The following is a 25151-nucleotide window of genomic DNA, read 5'->3' as shown; positions in this document are numbered from 1 at the left end:
GGTTGTTGCCTTCAGTCCATCAGGAGACCCGAGGTAGTCCGCAGGCCTTGGTGTCCCATCCTTATCTAGTTTTCTTCTGTTCTTTACAATTTCAGAGACAGACATGTATTTATTTTGTTCGGACCCTATTTATAGTATTTCTAGATAGTGTGACACCAGTTCTGGGTGGTTTATGTTTATGGATTTGTGTTGGTATTAGTTTAATTGTTAAATTTCATTCTTCCACTTTATTATTTCTGTTGTTTATAAAATGTTAACTTACATTCGTTAAGGGATTAAAAATGAAAAGGGTAAATTAATTGGGATAATTGGATTGTCTAGCTTTCACTAGTATGCGCCATCACAACTACTGAGGGTGGAAAATCCAGGTCGTGACTAGTTGGTATCAGAGCTCTAGGTTGCTTAGGTCTTACAATTCACGGACAAGCTTGGTAGAGTCTGAGGGATCGGTATGGAGACATCTGTATTTATCCCCTAGAGGCTTCAGAATTAGGAACATTTTCACTTCTATTCTTCTCTGTCGTGTGATTTGGTTTCTCAATGCTAATTGAACTTCTACTATGTTCTTTCGCAGATGGCGAGAACACGCGCTTCTTCATCCGCTGATCAGCAGCCCGAGCCCTCAGCGACAGCATCTACGAGGGGCAAAGGACGAGGTCGAAGCCATGCTAGGGGCCGAGGTAGGGGCAGAGCTTAGCCCTGAACAGCAGCACCAGCGGCGGAGCCTCAGGTTGAGTTTCATGATGAGGTTCTGGCCTAGACAGTTCTGGTGGGCCCAACTCAGGTCCCAGAGGGGTTCATTGCTACCCTAGTACTTCAGGATGCTCTGGTCCGTCTAGTGGGCCTTATGGAGAGTGTCACTCAGGCAGGCTTATTTCCTATAGCATCATTCGTCTCTCAGGCTGGGGGAGGAGCACAGACTCCCGCTATCCGTACTCCGGAGCAGATGGCTCCCCAGTTTCAGACTCCAGCAGCTCAACCAGTTGGAGCAGTTTAGCCGGGTGTAGTAGCTCAAACTGGTGATGGAGCAGCTATGTCTGCCGATGCTTTGTGGAAGTTGGATAGGTTCACCAAGCTGTTCACTACTACTTATGGTGGTACATCTTTAGAGGATCCCTAGGATTACTTAGACAATTGTCATGAGGTTCTTCGAAACATGGGGATAGTGGAGACCAATGGGGTCGACTTTGCTGCGTTCCGTCTGTCAGGTTCCGCCAAGAAGTGGTGGAGAGATTATTGTTTGGCCAAATCAGTTGGATCACCAGCTCTCACTTAGGACCAATTCTCGCAGCTATTTCTCGAGAATTTTCTTCCCGTCACTCAGAGAGAGGAGTACCGCAGGCGATTTGAGCGTCTCCTACAGGGTTCTATGACTGTCACCCAGTACGAGATGAGGTTTATTGATTTGGCTTGTCATGCTCTTCTGATACTCCCCACCGAGAGAGAGAGAGGGAGAGAGAGAGTAATGAGGTTTATTGAGGGACTCTTTCAGCCTATTAGACTACAAATAGATAAGGAGACAGGTAGCGAGATTTCTTTTCAAGATGCGGTCAATGTGGCCAGGCGGGTTGAGATGGTTTTGGCTTAGGGGAGCGGTCAGGGGTCGGATAAAAGGCCTTGTCATTTAGGCAGATTGAGTGGTGCCTCGTTTGGAGGCAGGGATTCTTTTGGTAGAAGTCGTCCTCCTAGGCCCTTTCAGTCAGCACTTCAGGTTTCTCACGGTGCTCCAGGTGGTCGTGGTTCTCATATACAGTATTCTGATCAGTTGCCCTACAGTGCACCACTAGCTCCTATCAGTACACCTCCGCTCCAGAGTTTTCAGGGTGGTTATCCAGACTGTCAGGGTCAGTTTTAGGGTCAGCAGTCTCAGCAGCCCAAGTCTTACTATACTTGTGGTGATACGAGGCAATTGCTAGGTTTTGCCCTCGAGCCTCGAGCAGATCTCAGCACTAGGGTTCTCGTGCCATGGTTCCAGCACCAGGTGTTCCACCGCCCGCTCAGCCAGCTAGAGGTAGGGGTAGAGGTGTTAGAGGTGGAGGTCAGGTCGCTAGAGGTAGAGGCCAGGCAGCTAGATGTGGAGGCCAGCCTGCAGGAGGTCGTCCTAGGGATGCAGTTCAGAGTGGTGGGGCCTAGCCCCGATGTTATGCTATGCTAGGCAGACCTGAGGGTGAGGCCTTTGATTCAGTTATCACAGGTACGGTTTTAGTGTGCAGTAGAGATACCTCGGTTCTATTTGATCCAAGGTCTACATACTCTTCTTGTATATGTGTCTACACCGGTGGGTGATTCTATTATGGTAGATCATGTTTATCATGCTTGTGTGATTGTTATTGGGGGCCTTGAGACCCTGTAGATTTTCTACTTCTCGATATGGTGGATTTCGATGTCATTCTGGGGATGGATTGGTTATCCCATTATCATGCTATATTGGATTGTCCTGCTAAGACCGTGATCTTAAAACTACTAGGGTTGCCTCATTTGGAGTGGAGAGGGACTCCTGGTCATTCTACCAGCAGGGTTATCTCATATATGAAGGCTCGCCGTATGGTTGATAAGGGATGTTTGGCCTATTTGGCGTATGTTCGTGATTCTAGTGCTGAGGTTCCTTCTATGGATTCTGTGCCCGTTGTTCGTGAGTTTCCAGAGGTATTTCCTTCAGACCTACCGGGATGTCACCCGACAGGGACATTAACTTTTGCATTGATTTAGCTTCGGGCACTCAGCCCATTTCTATTCCGCCATATCGTATGACCCCGCCAGAGTTGAAAGAGTTGAAAGAACAGTTGCAGGACTTGCTGGATAAAGGCTTTATTAGACCGAGTGTCTTGCCTTGGGGTGCGCCAGTGTTGTTTGTTAAGAAGAAGGATAGACCGATGAGGATGTGCATAGATTATCGACAGTTGAATAAGGTCACAATCAAGAATAAGTATCCATTGCCGATGATTGATGATTTGTTTGATCAGCTTCAGGGTGCCAAAGTGTTTTCAAAGATTTATTTGAGATCTGGCTACCATCAATTGAGGATTAGGGCATCTGATGTCCCTAAGATAGCTTTTCGCACTCGGTACGGGCATTATGAGTTCTTACTGATGTCATTTGGTTGACAAATTCCCAAATAGCTTTCATGGATTTGATGAACCGAGTGTTCAAGCATTATTTGGATTCCTTCGTGATTGTCTCCATTGATGATATTTTGATTTATTCTCGCAGCCGGGAGGAGCACGAGCAGCATCTCTGAGTCGTTCTTCAGACTTTCAAGGATAGTCAGTTGTATGCTAAGTTTTCGAAGTGTGAGTTTTGATCGATTTCGGTTGCATTCTTGGGTCATGTTGTATCAGCATAGAGTATTCAGGTGGATCCTAAGAAGATTGCGGCAGTTAAGGACTGGCCTAGACCCACATCATCTATAGAGATCCGGAGTTTCTTGGGTTTGGCGAGCTATTACCATCGGTTTGTGGAGGGGTTTTCATCTATTGCAGCCCCGATGATCAGGTTGACCCAGAAGGGTGCCCAGCTCAGGTGGTCGGACGAGTGTGAGTCGAGATTTCAGAAGCTCAAGATAGCTTTGACTATGGCGCCAGTGCTGGTTTTTCCCACAGGTTCAGGGCCATATACAGTACATTATGATTTATCGCGTATTGGATTTGGTGCGGTGTTGATGCAAAATGGCAAGGTTATTGCATATGTTTCGCGACAGTTGAAGAACCATGAGAAGAATTATCCAGTTCATGATTTGGAGTTAGCAGTCATTGTTCACGCGCTGAAGATTTGGAAGCATTATTTATATGGCATGTCGTGTGAGGTGTTCACGGATCACAAGAGTTTACAATACTTGTTCAAGCAGAAAGAATTAAATTTGAGGCAGAGGAGGTGGTTGGAGCTGTTGAAAGACTACGATATCACCATCTTGTATCATCCAGGGAAGGCCAATGTAGTGGCCGATGCTTTGAGTAGGAAGTCGGCCAGTATGGGCAGTCTTGCGTATATTCTGGTTGGTGAGAGGACCCTTGGTTTGGATGTTCAGGCTTTAGCCAATCAGTTCATGAGGTTGAATGTTTCTAAGCCCAGACGTGTTCTAGCTTGCATTGTCGCTCGTTCTTCATTATTTGAGCATATCTGAGATCGGCAGTATGATGACCCTCATTTGCTTGTCCTTAGAGACACAGTGTGGCACGGAGGTGTCAAGCAGGTTACAGTTGGAGATGATGGAGTTTTGAGGATGCAGGGTCGTATTTGTATGCCTAATATGGATGGACTTCGTGAGTTGATTCTAGAGGAGTCCCACAGTTCCTGGTATTTTATTCATCCGGGCGCCACTAAGATGTATCAGGATTTCCGACAGCATTATTGGTGGAGGAATATAAAGAAGGACATTGTCGCCTATGTAGCTCGGTGTTTGAATTGTCAGCGGGTAAAGTACGAGCATTAGAGGCCTGGTGGTTTGTTTTAGAAGATTGAGATTCCTGAGTGGAAATGGGAGCAGATCACTATGGACTTCGTTGTTAGACTCCCACGGACTTAGAGGAAGTTTGATGTAGTATGAGTTATTGTTGATAGGCTGACCAAGTCAGCACATTTCATTCATGTGGTAGTCTCCTATTCTTCCGAGAGGTTAGCCGAGATCTATATCCAGGAGATTGTTCGTCTTCATGGTGTGCTCATGTCTATCATTTCTGATCGAGGTACACAATTTACCTTGCATTTCTGGAGGGTAGTACAGCGTGAGTTAGGTATGTGGGTCGATTTGAGCGTAGCATTTCATCCTCAGACAGATGGGCAGTCCGCGCGTAATATTTAGATTTTGGAGGATATACTCCGAGCATGTGTCATTGATTTGGAGGCTCGTAGGATCAGTTTTTGCCTTTAGCGGAGTTCGCCTACAACAACAGTCACTGATCGAGCATCTAGATGGCTCCCTATGAGACTTTATATGGTAGGCGATGTCGGTCGCTGATTGGATGGTTTGAGTCGGGAGAGACTCGGTTGCTGGGTACGGATCTAGTACAGGATGCCTTGGACACGGTGAAGATCATTTAGGATAGGATTCGTACTGCTCAGTCCAGGCAGAAGAGTTATGTTGACTGCAAGGTTCATGATATGGCATTCATGGTCGGAGAGCGAGTGTTGCTCCGAGTGTCGCCCATGAAGGGCGTGATGAGATTTGGGAAGAAGGGCAAGCTCAACCCTAGGTTCATTGGTCCTTTTGAGATTCTTGATCGAGTGGGAGAGGTGGCTTACAGACTTGCGTTGTCGCCGCGTTTATCAGTTGTGCACCCAGTGTTTCATGTATCTATGCTTCGGAAGTATCACGGTGATCCATCCCACGTGCTATACTTCAGCACTATCCAGTTGGACAAGGACCTGACCTATGAGGAGGAGCCAGTAGCTATTCTAGACCGGCAGGTTCGTTAGTTGAGATCGAAGAAGTTCCCTTCAATTCATGTTCAGTGGAGAGGTCAGCCTGCCAAGGCAGCTACCTGGGAGTCCGAGTCCGATATGCAGAGCCGTTATCCCCATCTTTTCACCGACTCAGGTACTTCTTTTCTATGCCCTTTCGAGGATGAACAGTTGTTATAGAGCTGGGGGATGTGATGACCCAAAAGGTCATCACTTGATTTTCGAGTCAATTCTGTATTCTGAGGCCTTAAAAACCTCATTCTATCTCACCTCAATTTGCGTGGGCGGTCCGGGCGTATGTCCGGAACGTTTTTATGTGAAAATTTGATAAAATGCAAATTATACCTTTAAAATTGAATTTAAGTTGACTACGGTCAATATTTTGGGTAAACGGACCCGATCCCTTGATTTGACTGTCCCGGAGGGTCCGTAGAAAAATATGGAACTTGGGCGTATGCCCAGAAACGAATTCCGAGGTCCCAAGCCCGAGAAATGAATTTTTGAAGAAAAATGTTTAACCGAAATTTTAAAAGTTTTTGGAAATTTAAATGTATTTGAAATTGATGGCATCGGGCCCGTATTTTAGTTTCGGAGCCCGTTATAGGTTTATATGTTATTTAGGTTGAGCTTGTGAAATTTGGTAAGAAGCGGACTTGATATGACGTGAATCGGACCCTCGGTTGTTAAAATTTGAACTTTAGAGTTATGAAGATTTTTCTTTGATTTTGATGCTAAACACGTAGTTTGAGGCGTTATTTTGGCGATTTGATCGCATGAGTAAGTTTGTATGATACTTTTAGGGTTGTGTGCATGTTTGGTTTGGGCCCCAAGGGCTCGGGTGAATTTTGGATAGGCCATGGGATGTTTTTACACTTAGGAAAAATTGCAGGTTTGCTGTTTCTGGTGCACAGACCTTTTGTGCTTCACGGTCGCGAAAGGGAACTGGGCTAGAGTGGAAATTGTTCTATGTGAACGCGAGACCCAGGTCGCGAACGCGGAGCGTTGGGGGGTTTGCTCTACGCGAACGCGACCGGTCAACCGTGAATGCATTGCATTAGGATGGGTTGGTCTGGGAACCTAGGAAGAACTACGCGAATGCGAACCCTCTATCGTGAACGCGAAGGCAAGGCTGGGCTAAGCCTTCGCGAACGCGAAGCTTCTCCCGCGATCACGTAAGTCCACTACTGGCAGCTCTTCGCGAATGCGATGAACACTGTCGCCCAGCACTTAAAACAGTAGCAAAGTCAGGATTTAGCCCACATTTTCATATTTTCAAAACTAGAGAGCATTGAAGCGATTTTCAAGGAACAAGTTCTTCCCCAAAGTATTGGTATATGATTCTAAACCTTTTTATTTCGATTTCCCATTGCATTTCATCAATCTTTATCCAAAAATCTAGGGTTTTTATTGTAGAAATTGGGAATTTGGGTAGAGTTAGGGCTTTTTGAATAATTGAAATTTAGACCTTGTTTTGGGTCGGATTTCGAAATTAATTGCATATTCGGGCTCATGGGTGATCGGGTTTTGGTCCGAACCTCGAGTTTTGACCAAGCGGGCCCAGGGTCGATTTTTGACTTTTTGGGGAAATGATAGAAAACCTATATTTAAGCATTGGGTATGAATTCATTAATTTGGGCTAGATACAATTGAATTGGAGGCGAATTCTAAAGGAAAAGTGGTGTTTGAGGCTTGAGTTGGCCGTGGAAGTTCGAGGTAAGTGTTTGGCCTAACCTTAGCTTGAGGGAATAGGTATTGTGCTTTATTTTCTATACGCTAGTGTAGTGTAAGACGTATAGGTGTGGTGACGAGTATCTAAACGTCATTGTCAAGCATGCCCGTGAGTCTTAAATTGTAATTGTTGTGTTTCTTACTAAGTACTACAAATGCCTAAATTGTTGATTCTCTGTGTTGGGCAAGACTTATGATTATCTTCTTGGTATTTGTTTATTATTGAGCATTCGCTCCAGTTGAGGTTTCATTTGTGAAGTTAATTGTTGGTACAAGTTTGGTTATAATTGATTCCCTTGCCGAGACGTATTTATTTCTTAATGTTGGTTCCCTTGCCGGGATGTGTCTATTCTTGTTGTTGATTCCCTTGCCGGGATGTTGTTGTTGCTATTGTTTGGGTGAGGAAAGACAGATAAAGCACGAAGGTTGATGCCGTGCACATTCATATTCATGCATGTATGAGGAAAGAGTGATAAAGCACGAAGGGTGATGCCGTGTACATTTTTATTGATATTGATGCATATGGTGAGGAAGAGAAATAAAGCACGAAGGGTGCTACTGTGCACATTTCTAATATTTATATGGTGAGGAAGAGAGATAAAGCACGAAGGGTGATGTCGTGCACATTTTTATTACTTGATTGTATTGGTGAGGATCGAGAGTAAAAGCACGAAGGGTAATGTCGTACACTTATTGCCTGTCTGTTATGACTTCTTGCTGTTTTCGGTTCAAATATATTACTTGTCTTATTCCTCTATTACCGTGATTCTTGATGTTGGTATTTCCCCATAACATGTTACCCCTCCCCCTTTACTTTTGAATTACTTTTATTATTATTATTCTGTTAGATGTTATTTAGCTATAGGTTATTGGTTTGATGTGTCCTAGCCCCATTACTACTTCGCTGAGGTTAGGCTCGGCACTTACCAGCACATGGAATCGGTTGTACTGATACTACACTCTGCGCTCTTTTGTGCAGATCTCAATACTGGAGCATACAGACCTTAGCTAGAGGTTGCTTCGTTTAGTCCATCAAGAGATCTGATATAGTTCTGCAGGCGTTTAGAGGCCATGGCGTCCCCTTCCTATCTAGTTTTTTTCTCTTCTTTACTATTTCAGAGATAGACATGTATTTATTTTGTTCGGACCTTATTTGTAGTATTCCTAGATTGTTTGTGAGATTGTGATACCAGTTCTGGGTGGTTTATGTTTATGAATTTGTATTGGTATTAGTTTAATTGTTAAATTCCATTCTTCCGCTTTATTATTTTTGTTGTTTATAAAATGTTAACATACAATCGTTAAGGGATTAAAAATGAAAAGGGTAAATTAGTTGGGATAATTGGCTTGCCTAGCTTTCACTAGTAGGTGCCATCACGACTCCCGAGGGTGAAAAATCCGGGTCATGATAGGAACAGTATTTTGGTAGATCCCCCTGTTCTACATATTTACTTTGGGACTACGGAACGGTATTCTGATAGATCCCCCTTGCACATTTATGTTTGGGATTACGAAACGGTATCCTGGGAGATCCCATGTTGTTATCTGTGTGTACTAAGTTATTATTTTTTTTGTGATTTCATTCTTGTTAAATTTTAGTAATTATATTTACTACGATAATTCATTCTGTCTTATTTTATTTTATATATACCAGTAGGGCCCTGACCTGATCTCGTCACTACTCGATCGAGGTTAGGCTTGGCACTTACTAGGTACCGTTGTGGTGTACTCATGCCATTCCATGCACATATTTTTTGTGTGCAGATCCAGGTACCACTTATCAGCCGCATTATTAGTGTAGCGAGCAAGTTGTAGAGACTTCAAGGTATATTTGCCGCGTCCGCAGACCTCAGAGTCTCTTTCTACTCTTCCCCATGTCAAACACTTCCTGTATTTCCTTTTGTTAGACTTTGAAGTATAGATATATTATTTTCTTTCTGTAGTTTGTGACTCGTGATGTTTCGGGTTTTGGTCATATTGTGTATTTCTGAGTAATTGGTTATTGTACATGCCAAGCGGCATGGTATTCGGTTATGTTGTTCTGTTACAGTTAGTTGTTAAAATTATATTATTATTTTATTATTCTGCAAATGTTAGGCTTACCTAGTTGTAGAGACTAGGTGTCGGTACGACGGTTCACGGAGGGAGAACTTGGGTCATGACACAAAACTACCAAATTATTTTCCTTGACATCATTCGAACAACCCTTAATATTAGCCTTTCGTTTCCATTATTTTCTCTTTATGTCCCCTGTATTCTTATTAGTGATAGCATTAATAGTTAAAGAGTTTTGTTTTGAATTATCGAGTAGTTGAGAATTATTCACTATATGTAGTTGTAACTTAGGAGAGCTCAATAAAGGATCTGGACATACCTTGTATATGTTATCTTGCAACTCCTTTATTTTTTGGTTGTCAGCATCTTGCATTTGTGAGATAGCTTACAATAAGTTTTGTTGTAGCTCTATTGTGTCATTCAACATATTCTCATCCACTGGCATCTGCTCTTGCACATCTTTCTTCTCTAAGCCAATATCCAAACCTCGCGTTGAGATAGCTTTGATACCAATAGAAGTTCCAACCCCGGTGTTATTCCAAACCTTTGCACTCTCCTTCTCTCAAGATCCGTAATTATACTTCCATGGGCTGCATCTAGTTTGATTTCTATCTGTTTAATATATCATCGTCTGTCCCATTTAACCGCAAAGGTCTCTTCCCTTTTGATCCATTTTGATCTGCTCCCTGGAGATCCTCTTTTCTTATGTCAGGATACATTTCAATCGAGTTAGTACCCTCTGCCAAATTTAGCAGACTTTTACTACTACCTGCAACTCCTTTTCCCTCAACCAGTTCAAAGTTATGATTTTTCACCCTAGTATGCCCATCGTTATTAGTATTTACACCTTAGTGGCGCTGATTATCTGAAACTAATAAATGATTCTCCGCTCTTAACCATGTCCCAAACTGGTCACTTTTGAGATTGCCTGATTGTAATCTTTCTCTCTTTGTACACAGGCTCAATCATTATGTCCTAGCATACCACAGTAGTAGCAAACATAAGGTAGGTTTTCGTATCTTATTTCAACCCATATTGTTTCCAAGCCTAACTTGATCAATTTTTCCCTAGGTAGTGGCATATTAATGTTCATCGTGACTTTAATCCTCATATATCGCCCCTCTTTGCTTTCATTTTCAGGGATTACAATATCAACGATACCTCCCAAACCGTGCCCTATTTTGCGTCCAACATCCTTTGACATCCAATGTAATGGGATATTCCAAACTTGAACCCACATATTACAGATATTAAACACCGGAGAATCACTCTTCAATCCTGATTCCCAAGGATGGACATTAAGAAGGTATTTGTCATAAAACCATGGGGTAGCAAACCATATTTTATCATTACTTTCCTTATCTTTAAAAATAAATTGGAAAATTTTCCATCCGATTTACTTTATCTGCAGTCCTGTTGGATTCCCCCAAACTAACGACATGGTATTTTGACTCCCTGAAAATTCACCTTTTTATCATAAATCAACTTACCAAAAAGACTTACCTCACAATCCTTCATACTTGACTAAATATCTGGATATTCAATTACCACAACATCATTTTCTTCCTCAGTAAGAATAAATTTATTTAAGCGTTCAGTAATTTCATCAGCCATCTTTCCAATTGAAGGATTCATGTTCCTATTGGAGTTGATTCAGCAGTATATTTAACCTCGTTGCACCAAAATATGGAGTTCTTCTAAGAATCAAATTGATTTAGGGTTTAGTAGAAAATAAGGGATTTGCACAAATTGATGCCCGCAGAGGATGAAATAGGTAATTATTAGGTTTTTTATTAGCAAAGTTTAAGAAGATGGGGTTTGAGAGGTGGAGATTAAGTGGTTAGCATCAAGGATTGAGACCTCACGAGGAGGAAATAGCTCTCATGGTAGAGAGAGAAAACCCTCAGTCAAGTCGAGGGAGTCTTGCAAGTCTTACTCTTTGTTTTGATTTATATAACGTAGTTCAATTTACCATGGACTTTAGGGGAAAATTGTTTTTCAATTTACCATTTTTAATATATCATAATATTTTTATAAATTATGATAAGTATGTTATAACATTTGTATGGTTATAAAATTTATTAGTAAAAATAAAATAAAAAATTCAAGTTAAATTGTTACCAAATCTATAACGATATCATTCTTTTGGAAATAGTGATAATGTTTTTTTATGTGAAAATTGGCACGTCACAAGATGAAGTTAATCAAGTTACCGGATAAAGCAAAGTGAAAAATGGCATAGTCAAGAGAAAATATTATGCTAGCAAAAATGGGAATGTGAAATTTTATTTGAAAAAAAAAATGGAAGAATTGTCTAGCCATCAAACACAAATGTGCCTATTGGACTACGTCCATAATAACCTAGCTATGGGGCCATTTTGTTAAAGGAATAAGGGTATTAATCACGGAATAGAATTTGAAATTATATTTATTTTATATTCAATTACGGATATTAACTAAAATGATGGTAAGAGTGTATGTATAATTAGTTTACTATTATTAAATTATTAACTATGTATATGAAGACACATTTTATATATTTATTAAGCTAGTATAAATATTGAGCGTGAATAAATTTTTCTTCGTTATTTTAAATAATCCAACAAGTCATTTTCCCAATTTAAAATTTATTCTTCAGAAAAAAGGTCATTTTCCCAACAAGTCATTTTCCCAATTTTCTTTGCTTGATCAACTACTGATGATGGGCTTTATCTGCTGTGTATTAATACCTTATATCTTTCTCGTATTTCCTATATCTCTTATATTGCTGTTACTTTGTTTTTTATGGCATTTATGTTATGTTATGAATTTCATGGTATTTTATGTTGTTTTATTATGAGTCTATTGATAGTACTAATATAGTGTCTCTTGTTGCCTCTTTGAGCCGAGGGTCTCCTGGAAACAGCCTCTCTGCCTCTCGGGTAGAGGTAAGGTCTGCGTACATATTATCCTCCCGAGACCCCACTTGTGGGATTACACTGGGTTGTTGTTGTTGTTGTTGTTGTTGAGTGCCACGATAATTTAGAAGGCACGGTTCCAATCCTTACTTACTGTACCTTAATTAATAAATCTGCATCAATAATTAGTGTCCTATTTTTCATTAATTTACTCAATTTTGCCTGCCAAATCACGACACGTGGATGCCAGCTAAACCTATATATTATTATCTCCCTTCTGTCTGGGAGACCAAAGTGACAAATATTTTCCTGTCAAAACCTACTTAAAATTAGGTTATCAAACTCTAGGGTTTCCACTTTCAACTTAAAAGAATAATTAGGAGAGAAGGGGGAGGGGACCATATAATCACTAATTGATGAAATCAAATATTATATACATATACAACAACAACAACCCAGTATAATCTCACTTAGTGGGATCTGGGAAGGTAGTGTGTACGCAGACCTTACCCCTACCCTAGGGTAGAGAGACTGTTTCCAAATAGACCCCCGGCATCCTTCCCTCCAAGAACTTCCCTCTCGATTGGAAGTGGGGTTGCTTACCATTAGAGTAACCCATCTTGTCGAATACCATCTTTAGCATCCTCGAATAACATACGTAAGGAAAAATTTACCTAACTTAGTACCACAGCGAGAATCTGTCTGCCATTACATTTCGTATAGATGCTATTTAATTTGTATATATTTCACAGAATCTTTTCCAATATTACACTATATTATAAAGTTTTAACTTTTGTACGACTCTGATATGTATCACAAGTTTTAACTTTTGCACGGCTTTAATATAATATTTAAGGAATTAACTTATATATACTAACAGTATTAAAATAAATATATAATTATTGCATGTTAACATGTTCTAATAGGTACTTACCTTATTTTTTTAGGTACTTCACAATTATCATAAACCTAGCTTCGTATAATTATCTCTTATATTGACCTGATAACGTAAAGTATTTCTTACACTGTGAGTATATCGATAAAGTTTAGAAAAATTAATTTAAATAGTCGTTCACCTAATCTCTTAAACTAAAAATAGCCGGCGGATATATAATTTATGTACAATTCATATATAAATGTATAATCTATTTATACTGGTTAGAACAAATAAACATTAAATTTGGCCGGCTAATTGTGTAACAATCCTAAAAGTTAAAGCTCTTCATTTAAACATAATGAAATGCTTATATATGCTTATAAAGAAACAAACTATAGATAGACATGTGTTATAGGTTTCTCCTTATAGAAAGAAAAAGATGGTTGATAATATCAACATATTAGGGTCTAAATATGATAGAGAAATTCATAAATCTTACAATTATTCAATTAGTGGTTCCTCAAGTGATCAAGATGCAGTGATTAAGGAGCAAGAAAGATTACTTCCAATAGCTAATGTTGGGAGAATTATGAAGCAAATTCTACCACCAAATGCCAAGATTTCAAAAGAAGCTAAAGAAACAATGCAAGAATGTGTTTCTGAATTCATTAGTTTTGTTACTGGAGAAGCCTCAGATAAGTGTCATAATGAGAAGAGAAAGACTGTAAATGGAGATGATATTTGTTGGGCTTTAGGAAGTTTGGGATTTGATGATTATGTTGAGCCATTAAAGAGGTATTTGCACAAGTATAGAGAGTTAGAAGGTGAAAGAGTTAACCAAAATAAGGTTGGTGGAAACAATATTATTGAAGAAAGGGATAGAGAAGTTGGACTCTACTCCTCTCCCCGGGTTCAACTCGATCACTTGAACAGAGGGATTTGACCTACCGACTGCAGAATCAGGTGTGAAGACGGAAAGAACTATAAAAGGGAAAGCGTTTTTTATTAGGAGTTTCTCCGTTCTTAAGACTCAGATTTAATGTTCTTGGTGTGTTTTGATGAGTAAATTTGCATTTCCATCTTCTTCTTTTTCTTCTATATATCATGTAATTTGCTTACTATTTGGACAAGTTTTCTGATTCATAAATCTTTCTGTCACATATGACCATTTAGTCAGAAAAGAATTCAAGATTTAAACTTGATAGGTTTAATTTTTTAGTATTGAAAACTCATTGTAATTTTCATTTTAAATTATTGGTTCGGAATTTTATGTTTGTTGAAATTTCAGTGCTTTTTTACACACACATATATATGTGTGTATTATTAGTTGTTACATTCTGTATCAAAAATATTGAGCTCAGTTGAATTCATTGAACATAGGCTCCATCCGCCTCTGCAGTTGGTCATGGTTCTTGATTTAGGGTTCTTCTGAATTTTACTTCATTGCAAACAATATACTGTATATAACTAGAGCAGGAGCAAAGAAGTAGAGAACTACTACTCTAATAAGAGGCAAAATTTTATTTAGAAAGTATTCCCATCTATGTATTATCTCAACGGATAAAATAAATATTGCTTATGCATTCTTATAGTGTAAAAAAAATATTATATAATTCATATAATTAATTTATTACTGCAGGTTGCTTCTCTTATTTTTCAGATAATTATCTTCACTTGTTATGAGCAATTACTTGCGGTTAATTTTTTCATTGTCGATGTATAAAAGTTAAAACTAATAAAATAAAGAGTTTAATGTATATTCACCTACCGTGTAAAATAAATATTGTCTTTACACATGTTGTAGCTGGTAATCTAATCTTATTTTTTATAAATGTTACCCCTTAATTTCTTTTGAATGACCCAATAATATAATAGAAATTTTACATATATATATGAGCTAAACCCTAAAATAAAAGGTAGGAGTATAAAAGGCATCTAAATTGGCATCAATAAGTTTGGTTTTGAAACCCTAGATTCAACGACAACAACCCAATATAATCTCACTTAGTGGGGTCTGGGGAGGGTAGTGTGTACGCAGACTTTACCCCTACCTTGGGGTAGGGAGGCTATTTCCAAATAGACCCTCGGCATCCTTTTCTCCAAGAACTTCCCACCTTGCTCTTGGGAAGACTCGAACTCACAACCTCTCGGTTGGAAGTGGAGGTTGACCCTAGATTCAGGACCACAAAATTTAGTTGTTCTAGAAATGCTTAGTTTGTCATGGAGAACCCCATCAAAGTCTCTATCATGCTGGCACTAATATACTCTATTAAATTGAAAAATGAACTGTTTTCACTCCCACCAAGTGAGGATTTGCCTTCTTGGATTGTTTCTAGCAGGGAACAGGTGGATAGACTGACCAAATATGCATACCTTATTACTGAAAAAGGGACAGAAAAATACAATGTATCTGTGATTTCAAGAATTTATCCCAATAAAACACTAGTGATGTTACCATTGTGTACAATGAAGGAATCTTAAAATATTCGGTAAAGGGCCAAATATAACCCTGTACTATGAGAAAATATTTAGATATACCGTTCGTTGTACTTTGGGTACAAATATATCTTTGTCGTGATATTATTAGTTTAGATATATTCTTATTTTGTTAAGTTTGTCCGATTTGGACATCCAATCCTATGTGGCATTGGCATTTGATGAGGTGGATGTCATATGGTATGTCACCTCAGTGCCCCTAATCCATATATAAAAACTAAAATTTGAAATACAATATTTTTATGGTAATGGTAATGGTGGCAATAGTGGTGGACGGGAAGAAAATTTTAGTGGTGGAAAAAAAATAGAAGTGAGGGAAAAAATGGGTTAGGGGCGTTGAGTTAACAAGTCATGTGATTATCCACCTCATCAAATATCAGTGACACGTAGGAATAGATGTCCACTTTGAATAAACTTAACGAAAAAGGAGTATGTTTGAACCAATGGTATAATCACAGTATAACGACAGAAGTATATATGGACTCAAAGTATAACGAGATATATATTTAAATCTTTTCTAATAGTACTGGAATATATTTGGCCCTTTTTCGTAAAATATTTATATTACCATCAAGTGGATAACATTTATATTGTCAATATATATCTCTTTAAGTGATAGGTGTGAATTGTGAAATCACCAAATTTATCCAAGGCCTGGGTTTAATTTCATGAGCAATGAAAAGGGTTCACATCAAGAAATTTGCTAATTGGTTAAATAAAAATCGTGAGTCCCGGCGGATCTAAGATTTGAATTTTATGGATTCAAATTTATTATTTTTTGGTATTAAATTTATTATATTTTTAAAATTATAAGCTCAAATCTACTATTTGATACAATTTTAATAAAAAATTTACGTATAAATTTATACTCCTCATCGAACGTATTGGGTTCAGACTTCAGAGGTTACATCAGCCCGATAGGATGCTACACATAATTTCATATATACATGATGACAGACATTAAGAACATAGCAAAAGCAAGTCGCATTAATTGAATTTCTTGTTGAGTTTGTAATCTGTATTCTGTTAAACATACTAGTCATGTTCAAGTTTAAGGGAAAATAATATTTATATATATATATATATATATATATATATATATATATATATATATATATATATATATATACATTTCTATATGTTATATACGAAATATATATAAATTTTATACATATTTGTGGCTATCGAATGTAAATAGTTTTAGCGGCAGACTAAAAGTGATCTTTGCACCAAGTTTAATTCCTTTGTATGCTTGGCCACGTAATTTATTATCTTAATTCATTTTCATAAAGCACTATCTTTTAGTGGTAATTAGCTATCTATAGATATCATTTGTTATATTACGGGTTGTAGATACGTTTTGTGTTGTTATAAGATGTATTAGATGTATTTAAGCTACTATATTCATGAGTACAGTAGCAAAAATAAGCATGAATCAGGGAAGTCAAGCTAATTAGTTGTTGTATTCGAGTGTATTCGACTGTATTCATGGCATGAAACATGGGATTACAGCTGGACAAATTATTGTATTCGATTGTATTCACGGCGTGAAACAGGGGATTACACTGTTTTTAAACGGAAAGTGAATCAATTAACATAATAGACTCCTAATATAACTCAACAAACTCAATTATAACACACAAAATTTGTATTTCCAGTTATAAAAAAGATTCTCAACCGAAAAATACCCCAAAAATATAGCAATCTTCAGAGAAATTATATAATACATCTGAATTCATAAATTATATTAATTAAAAAAATATATGAATACATTCATGGCATATAGCGAGACAGTAAATACAATGAAATACATAGAATACAGCGGGATACATTGAAATACAATTAAAAAAAATACAGAGAATACACTGAAATACATGGAATACAGCGAGATACATTGAATTACAATGAAAAAAAAAGATAATGAATACAATGAAATACATGAAAGTACAGTGTAATACGTTGAAATTACATTGAAATATATTAATAGAAATCTTCTTCTTCATCGCGAAAGATAAAGTTGTGGCGTGGATGTCACGTGGAATTGCTCTGAATTGATGAAGTTGGTTTGACTCTGTCGAAAAGAACTCTAAAATCCAAAATAGAAGAAGACAAAGCAAAAAAAAAAAAAAGCGAATCCAGAGCCAAAGGTAGCGGACTTTTCATTCAGAATCAAAGCCGGAATCGGCGATGGATACTGCCGGTAAACTCCTGTCGCCGTCGGCCACTAAGCCTTTTGATTTCTCCGACAATTCGGTTCCGAAAAGAATGGTTATGTCGCCTGATCAGCAGCGCTATTGCTTGGAAGCACTCAAAGTCTTGAGCATCGTGTTTTTAGGGGATGGAGGAAGAGAATGACATGTATCAAAGTATAGAGAGAGAAAGAAAATAGTGTAACTGAATAGCGTATAGTGTATTTAGTGACTTAGGGGTAGGAGGTAACCAAAATTAGATATTTTGCTATAAACATTAAAAGGTAACTATATAATATAATTTTTTTAAATGGTATTTATTTAAAATAAATAAGGCGTTAACATTTGCTATAGGAGGTCTATGGTCATGATTTATTATTTTTATATTGAGATTGAAAAGAGGTTGTGATCTTAGAAGAAAAAGAATTACGTGGATTTGGATAACGGGACTTCATGAGTTAGGGCTCGGCCATTTAACGTTGGCCCCCTATTTTCTTCCTCATGAATGGCCCGCTATTGGTTAAGGCCCAAACTATACGGACATTTGTATCTATACTCAGTTTTGGGATAATGTTGAAATTATATATATATATTATATAAAATTTGCAGGTCTATCCACTTTAGAATCAACTTCAAATTTATCGGGTTTGAATTCAAAAAAAAAAATTAGTCTGAAGTGCAATACGCTTAAGGCCAATTAAATTTAAAGTGCACTTAAGATACACTTAAGGGCAAATAGGTTTGAAATGCAACAAATATTTTCATCCAATTAAGGTCAAAAATAGGTCTGAAATGAAAAAATTATATTTTCATGCACTTAAGGTCAAATAGGTATAAACTGCAAATTGCCCAGAAACAGAAACTTATTCTTCGAATTTCAACAATTCAATATACAATTTAACACCTAAATCTACTCAAATTAAGCTCAAATTTGAAACATAACCTCCAAATATCATCAAGAATAAACCTCAATCATCAATTTGTCAATACAAAAATAAATCTAACAAATCCATTTTGCAATGAAGAAGAAAAAGAAGAAGAAACCTTAAGCGGTTAAAAAAAATAATGCGCCATAGCAGCTCACTATCTCATCTGAATCACATGAGACCAGAGGCAGAGCTAGCCTTATAGGTGTGGGTTCGACGAACCCAGTCACTTTTGCTTAAATACTGTATTTATATTAAGAAATTCATTAAATATGTATAAATATTTAATTGCGAACTCAATAACTAAGACGATTTATGGGTTTCGACACAAATTAAAAACCCATAAACTTTAAATTCTGACTCCGCCTCTACCTGAGACAGATGGAGTAATATATTGTACAGTAAACTTCACTTAGCCACCCTACCTTTTGTAGTTTAGAAAAAAAGTACCTTCGAAACTGTTAAAGGTTAAATATTCTTTAACGAAAATGTCTTTATTTTTAGAACTCAAAATTCAAATTCGAGATCACATATTAGAAACATTTTCGAAATTTAAATGTGATGGGTCTAATCTTTAAGATTTTAATCACTAAAATTATGAATTCAAAAATTTTAAAAATAATTTAGTAAATTTGTATTTAAAGTGATGGATTCAATTATTTATTCGGTTGAACTTTGATTCATCCGCCTTTACATACACTTAGGGGTCGTTTGATATGAGGTATAAGAAGGTATAAGGGAGGTATAAAATTTAATACCATCTTAATACTCTGATTGGTTAGCAAATCAGGTATAAATTATTCCGGTGTTAATTTTAACACTGGGATAACTTATACCTTATAGAAGGTGGGGTAATTAGCACTGGTATAACTTATATCTTCTTCTTAGAAATTATGCAATTGTCATTCTTAATACAACATACCAAATAATGAATAAACAACAATCCCAACATAACTAATTCCAGCATAACTTATCCCAATATAACTTATACGGCATAACTTATACCGGTATAAATCATATTCCAACCAAACGACCCCTTAACGGTAAAAGAATCTCAATTATTTGGTAAATATTTTATTCGTTTGCCGCAGCCCGCATGTCCCAACCACCATCCTTACTTTTATTGATGATGATAACATTGTGCTTCATTTTGTTACCATTATTTTTTTTCGTATCAGAAGCGGATACAGTATTTAAATTTAATAAAAATTACATATATAAAATGGGAAATTAACTGACTTTCACTACCTTGCGGAGCTAGTGCAATTTACAGAATAATTTATCCGATTATTATAGGTGCTTCTGTATTTTCTAGAGGCTTTTGAAAAAAGAAAAAAAAAATCACTCAAATTTTTCTAGTAATTTGCTTAGTCTTTGCATAAGTCGCAATTGAGAACTTAGAGATTCCTTTGGACATTGTAATATGGAAAATTATGCAACACAACAAACTATTCATTGTATTTAGAATTTGTAGTTATACTTTTAGAAAATTATTATTTGTAACTATCTTCAAATTTTATAGTAAATCCACCTTTAATACTGACACAATAGATTAATTACTTTGAACTGAAGAATGAGAGTGACAAACTTATGTAACTCAGTTGGTTAACGCACCCGCTTAGTAAGCGGAGGTCTTGAGTTCAACTTTCAATGAGATTATTCTATTTTTTATATTTTGTATTGGTTGTATTTATTGCACGAACGAGTATAGTTGATACATATTGTATGTTTTATTTATTGTGCGAACAAATACATTCTGAATACACAAGTGATACAAGCTGGTAATAATTAAAGAGTAGTTACGAATAGTAATTAACAAACTATAATTATATATAATAATTAGATAAACTATAATTATATATGATAATTAGGTTCTAAATGGTAATGATTTAATTTTTATTCATGAATTCGTTTATAGCTTTGTATGTTTGGACGTAGTGGATGACTTTGTGCGTAGTGTTCTCGAAATTGCTGGCGCACTCACCACCGACTCCTAATAATTAATATGAACGCAAATTTATTGACTTTTTTACGCCTGCCTAAGCAAGGCACCCGGTCTTTTTGTTCGATATTTATATTGGGGTCCGATTAAATTAGAATTGTACCGAAAAGTTTCACATTAGGGGTAAAACGCTTCTTAACAAAAGGCGACTTCATATCGAGAAACTTAAATTCGAGATTTCTGATTAAGGATGAAGGAGTACTTATCACTCCACCATTAACCGTCGTTGGTTGTTTAACCAAAGTTTATTTAATGCTGAAAGACTTAGAAAGTCTATGCAAATTGAACGCAAATTCTTTTTTTCTTTTTCTTCTTTAACTATCTTCTATTTCAAAGTTTCAAACTGGCCTAAGGAATTAAATATAGTGAAATGGATGACATGTCTCTTACTCTTAATTAAAAAAATTCGACTGAGCACTAAAAATAAAAAAAATTGGTAAAAAGCTTTTACCCCTATAATGGGCCATAACAACATAAATTCGGATTAATTATACTAATAAATTTCGAATACTAAATAATTATGCTAAAAATAACTTAATTAATTTAAATTAATCGACCAGTAAATTCTAAGTACTAAAGTTATACAGAAATTCTTTATTTTCAAAATACAAATTTGAAATCTCTATCCAAATTAATTAGGCCAATAAATTCCGAATATCAAATAACTATATCAAAAATATTGGTCAATTTAATTTAATATCTATCGAATTTTTTATTTTAATAAATATTATAGAGTCGTCTATGTTAGAAATGCTTTACCTTTTAATGTATAATTTTTTTTAATGTGAAATCGAAGTTAATCGGCTCAATACGATACCGAACAACAACAACAACAACAACAACAACAACAACCTAGTATAATCTCACTTAGTGGGGTCTGGGGAGGGTAGTGTGTACGCAAACCTTACCCCTACCCTGGGGTAGAGAGGCTGTTTCCAAACAACAACAACAACAACCCAGTATAATCCCACTTAGTGGAGTCTGGGGAAGGTAGTGTGTACGCAGACCTTACCCCTACCCTGGGGTAGAGAGGCTGTTTCCAAACAACAACAAGAACAACCCAGTATAATCGCACTTAGTGGAGTCTGGGGAAGGTAGTGTGTACGCAGAACTTACCCCTACCCTGGGGTAGAGAGGCTGTTTCCAAATAGACCTCCGGCATCCTTCCATCCAAGAACTTCTCACATTGCTCTTGGGAAGACTCGAACTCACAACTTCTTGGTCCTCTTGGTTGGAAGCGGAAGTTGCTTACCATCCGAGCATACCGAACACCAAATAAAAAATAAAATAATAATAATAATAATAATAATAATATCTCACCACAATTGTCGTGAAAATACAACTTTTTCAACAACCATTACTTTCCAATGGGTCATTCTAGAAGGAGGAAATTAACTCTATATATATAACACACACACATGCCTTCTACTCATCATTCCACGTTTAATTTCTAACACAAATTATTCATTAAAGTTCTCTCTCTCTCTCCTCTCTCTTTCTCTCTCTAGCAATAACAATGGCAATCAAAGTTCATGGCCCTGTTATGTCACCTGCTGTAATGAGAGTCATAGCTACACTCAAAGAAAAAGAGCTTGATTTTGAGCTTCTTCCTGTTAATATGCAAACTGGTGATCACAAGAAAGAACCTTTCATTTCTCTCAATGTAAGTCTAAATCTTAATTAATTATTAGCCTTGTTTTTTCATGTCCTTTTTATTTTAATTTATAAATAATTACAGTTAAATTTCTCTATAATAATTATCTTGTCTCTATAATAACATTTTCTCAAAGCAAATATCTTTTTTGGGACCTATTTTCATGTCATGTTATAATATATGTTCTAGAGACGGAGTCAGAATTTGAAACTTACTGGGTTCGGGATTAAATTTTTGTAAATTACTGGGTTCTAATATAATAATTTGTGTTTATTCAATGAATTTCTTAAAATAAATATAAGATTTGGACCTAAATTACCGGGTTCAACTGAACTTGTAGTTGATGGACCGGCTCCGCCCCTAGTTCTAGTGGCCTAAAAATGCTGAAACGAGGCTGTTACAGATAGATTTGACTATAGTAGATTTAGAGTAGATCTAAGGATGGAGATCTCAAGATCCTAAAAAATAAAATGACTTAATTTTATTTTTTTTTATTCATGCAGCCATTTGGTCAAGTTCCAGCTTTTGAAGATGGAGATCTCAAGCTTTTTGGTAAGTAATAATTGCACATTTGATCCCTCAGTTTCTTATGTTTTTAAGTTTGGTCCTTTTGATATTTCATTAAGTAACCTTGAATTTAATTTAATTATATGTTATTAGCCCTCTACGTAGAAAATATGCTATTTTTATATCATTTCAGAACTATATAGCCCTAAAATATAGAGCAATAGTATAACTTTAACATTGACATACGAGTAATTTAGATAGTTTAGCAGATAATAATTCCTTAAATTTGTGGAGACTCACAAGTAAAAGGATCGAAAGTGTGCTTATTAATTAATTGAAGGTTGAATGTGTTAAACCGATATCATAATGATCAAAATCAAAATTTTATTAATATTTCAGGGACTAAAAGCACAAATTTTTATTTTGGTGATATACTAACTTTCCTTTGTCACAATAGCACCACATTATCTTCTTTCTTGAATTAATATATTATATATATTCGAAGGTGTGCCTTGGCGTAACTGGTAAAGTTGCCTCCATGCGACCAGGAGGTCATGTGTTTAAGCCGTGGAAACAACCTCTTGCAGAAATGTAGGGTAAGGTTGCGTACAATAGACCGTTGTGGTCCGGCCCTTTTCCGGACCCCCTGCATAGCAGGGGTTTATGTGTCGGGCTGCCGCTTCCCAAAACCCGTACCACATGATCATACGCCTTTGAACTCGACTAATCCAAATTCACGTCGCATAGAGCCCAGTAAAAGAAATTGATCCACCATTTTCTTTCTTGATTTGTCATATATTGATGTATGAAGTATTGTCATTTGCAGAGTCAAGGGCCATCACTCAATACATAGCACACACATATGCAGACAAAGGAAACCAACTATTAGCCAATGATCCCAAAAAAATGGCAATAATGTCAGTATGGATGGAAGTAGAATCAACAAAATTTGACCCTATTGCTTCAAAGTTAAGCTTTGAATTAGCTGTTAAGCCAATGTTAGGAATGGTAACAGATGATGCAGCAGTGGCAGAAAATGAAGAAAAATTGGGCAAAATTCTTGATGTGTATGAATCAAGACTTAAAGAGTCAAAATATTTGGGTGGTGAGAGTTTTACATTAGCAGATTTACACCATGCACCTGTTGTGCATTATTTAATGGGGACTAAAGTTAAGAATTTGTTTGATGCTAGACCTCATGTTAAGGCTTGGTGTGCTGATATTTTGGCTAGGCCTGCTTGGTCTAAGGCACTTGAGTTGCACAAACAGTAAAATTGATCCCGACTCGTTTGGGACCGAGGCGTAACAGTTGTTGTGGCCTATGAATCAGCAGGTTAATAAAATTGGGGCCGTAGGAAACTGGTCCCAACTTGTTGTTTGGGACTGAGGCGTAATATTGTTGTTGTTGTTGGAAAACTATTTTTATTGTGTTTGGTTTGAGTGTTATTGTACCGTAAACGTTTCTTTTTTTTTTTGAAGAAGAAATCTCCCAATATCATCTGTTTTTTTTTTTTGTTTGTTACGATTATGACTGTTGAATTACATGAAATGACTTTGTGTTTTTTTTTACTAGTTTTTTGTACTAAAAATTAATTTTTCTTTTAACTTGTTTATTTTATTAAATCAGGAAAAAATATGTATATATATATTTGGTTTGTTATATACAAAAATTATACAAATTTTATATATTTTTTCGATTAATCGAATATAAATAATTTTGGGCGTGAGTTAAAATTGATAATCTCCTTTACTATTTTTTGGGAGAAATTCAAAAATAGTTAAGATTTACAAGTGGTCATTCAAAAATAGCTACAATTTCAAAAGTAATTAAAATTTAGTCACTTTTCATGTAAAGATAAATCTGAACGAAAATATTGTTCAAAATTCAGAAAATACTCCGGTATTGTATATTGGAGTTCTAGCATAAGTATACTCGAACTATGGGCGGAGCAACATGAGTTATGGGTTCAAAAACTGTTTTTGAATGACCAGTACGAAATCTGAGTAGTACGTGTTATTTTTACCTATTTTCTTTCAATTTTAAGTTTAGTTCCATTGAGTTGTTGGCTGACTAAAAGATGCGATTAGAGACATTGCAATTATCAATCATGCTCATGAGACTTGGTCAAACTTCAATGGCCACATACTCCTATAGATTTTGAAAAACCAAATTTCTAAATAATCTTTTTCAATTTCAACCACTCGTTTTTTTGTCAACGTCAACAAATATTGCCCAAATCTCAAAAAGTGAAAAGCTTTATAAAATTAAATAGTACTCTTAGTAGATAGTACATGGTGACTGAACCTTTAGAAATTAAATGTTAGTACATGGTGACTGAACCTTTAGAAATTAAATGTCTCATTCATTGAATTTAAATTTATTCCCTCCTGTCTATTTTAATTAATATTTTTGTTATTTTTAT

General features: G+C 36.5%; 2 protein-coding genes across 2 annotated transcripts; both read left to right on the top strand.

Moving 5' to 3' along the window:
• Nucleotides 1–13393: 13393 nt before the first annotated feature.
• Nucleotides 13394–13897, top strand: LOC107783462 (nuclear transcription factor Y subunit B-1-like). The gene has a single exon (XM_016604435.2). The coding sequence runs from the start codon at nt 13394–13396 to the stop codon at nt 13895–13897; it is 504 nt and encodes a 167-aa protein (XP_016459921.2).
• An 8090-nt stretch (nt 13898–21987) lies between these two features.
• Nucleotides 21988–24223, top strand: LOC142179347 (glutathione S-transferase). Its single transcript, XM_075249059.1, has 3 exons — nt 21988–22230; nt 22725–22773; nt 23555–24223. Exons 1-3 carry the CDS (start codon nt 22084–22086, stop codon nt 23998–24000), a joined length of 642 nt encoding a protein of 213 aa, XP_075105160.1. The 5' UTR covers nt 21988–22083; the 3' UTR covers nt 24001–24223.
• Nucleotides 24224–25151: the final 928 nt, after the last annotated feature.

The sequence above is a fragment of the Nicotiana tabacum genome, chromosome 3, assembly GCF_000715075.1.
Source record: "Nicotiana tabacum cultivar K326 chromosome 3, ASM71507v2, whole genome shotgun sequence".
Taxonomy (NCBI): Eukaryota; Viridiplantae; Streptophyta; class Magnoliopsida; order Solanales; family Solanaceae; genus Nicotiana; species Nicotiana tabacum.
The sequence above is the reverse complement of the archived record's forward strand: the minus strand, read 5'-3'. Positions and strand labels throughout refer to the sequence as shown.

Excerpts from the sequence above, each read along its gene's own strand:
- LOC107783462 (XM_016604435.2), top strand. The coding sequence starts at position 13,394 with ATGGTTGATAATATCAACATATTAGGGTCTAAATATGATAGAGAAATT.
- LOC142179347 (XM_075249059.1), top strand. The coding sequence starts at position 22,084 with ATGGCAATCAAAGTTCATGGCCCTGTTATGTCACCTGCTGTAATGAGA. Across the intron at positions 22,231-22,724 it reads AACCTTTCATTTCTCTCAAT|CCATTTGGTCAAGTTCCAGC; the intron begins GTAAGTCTAAAT and ends TTATTCATGCAG. Across the intron at positions 22,774-23,554 it reads TGGAGATCTCAAGCTTTTTG|AGTCAAGGGCCATCACTCAA; the intron begins GTAAGTAATAAT and ends TGTCATTTGCAG.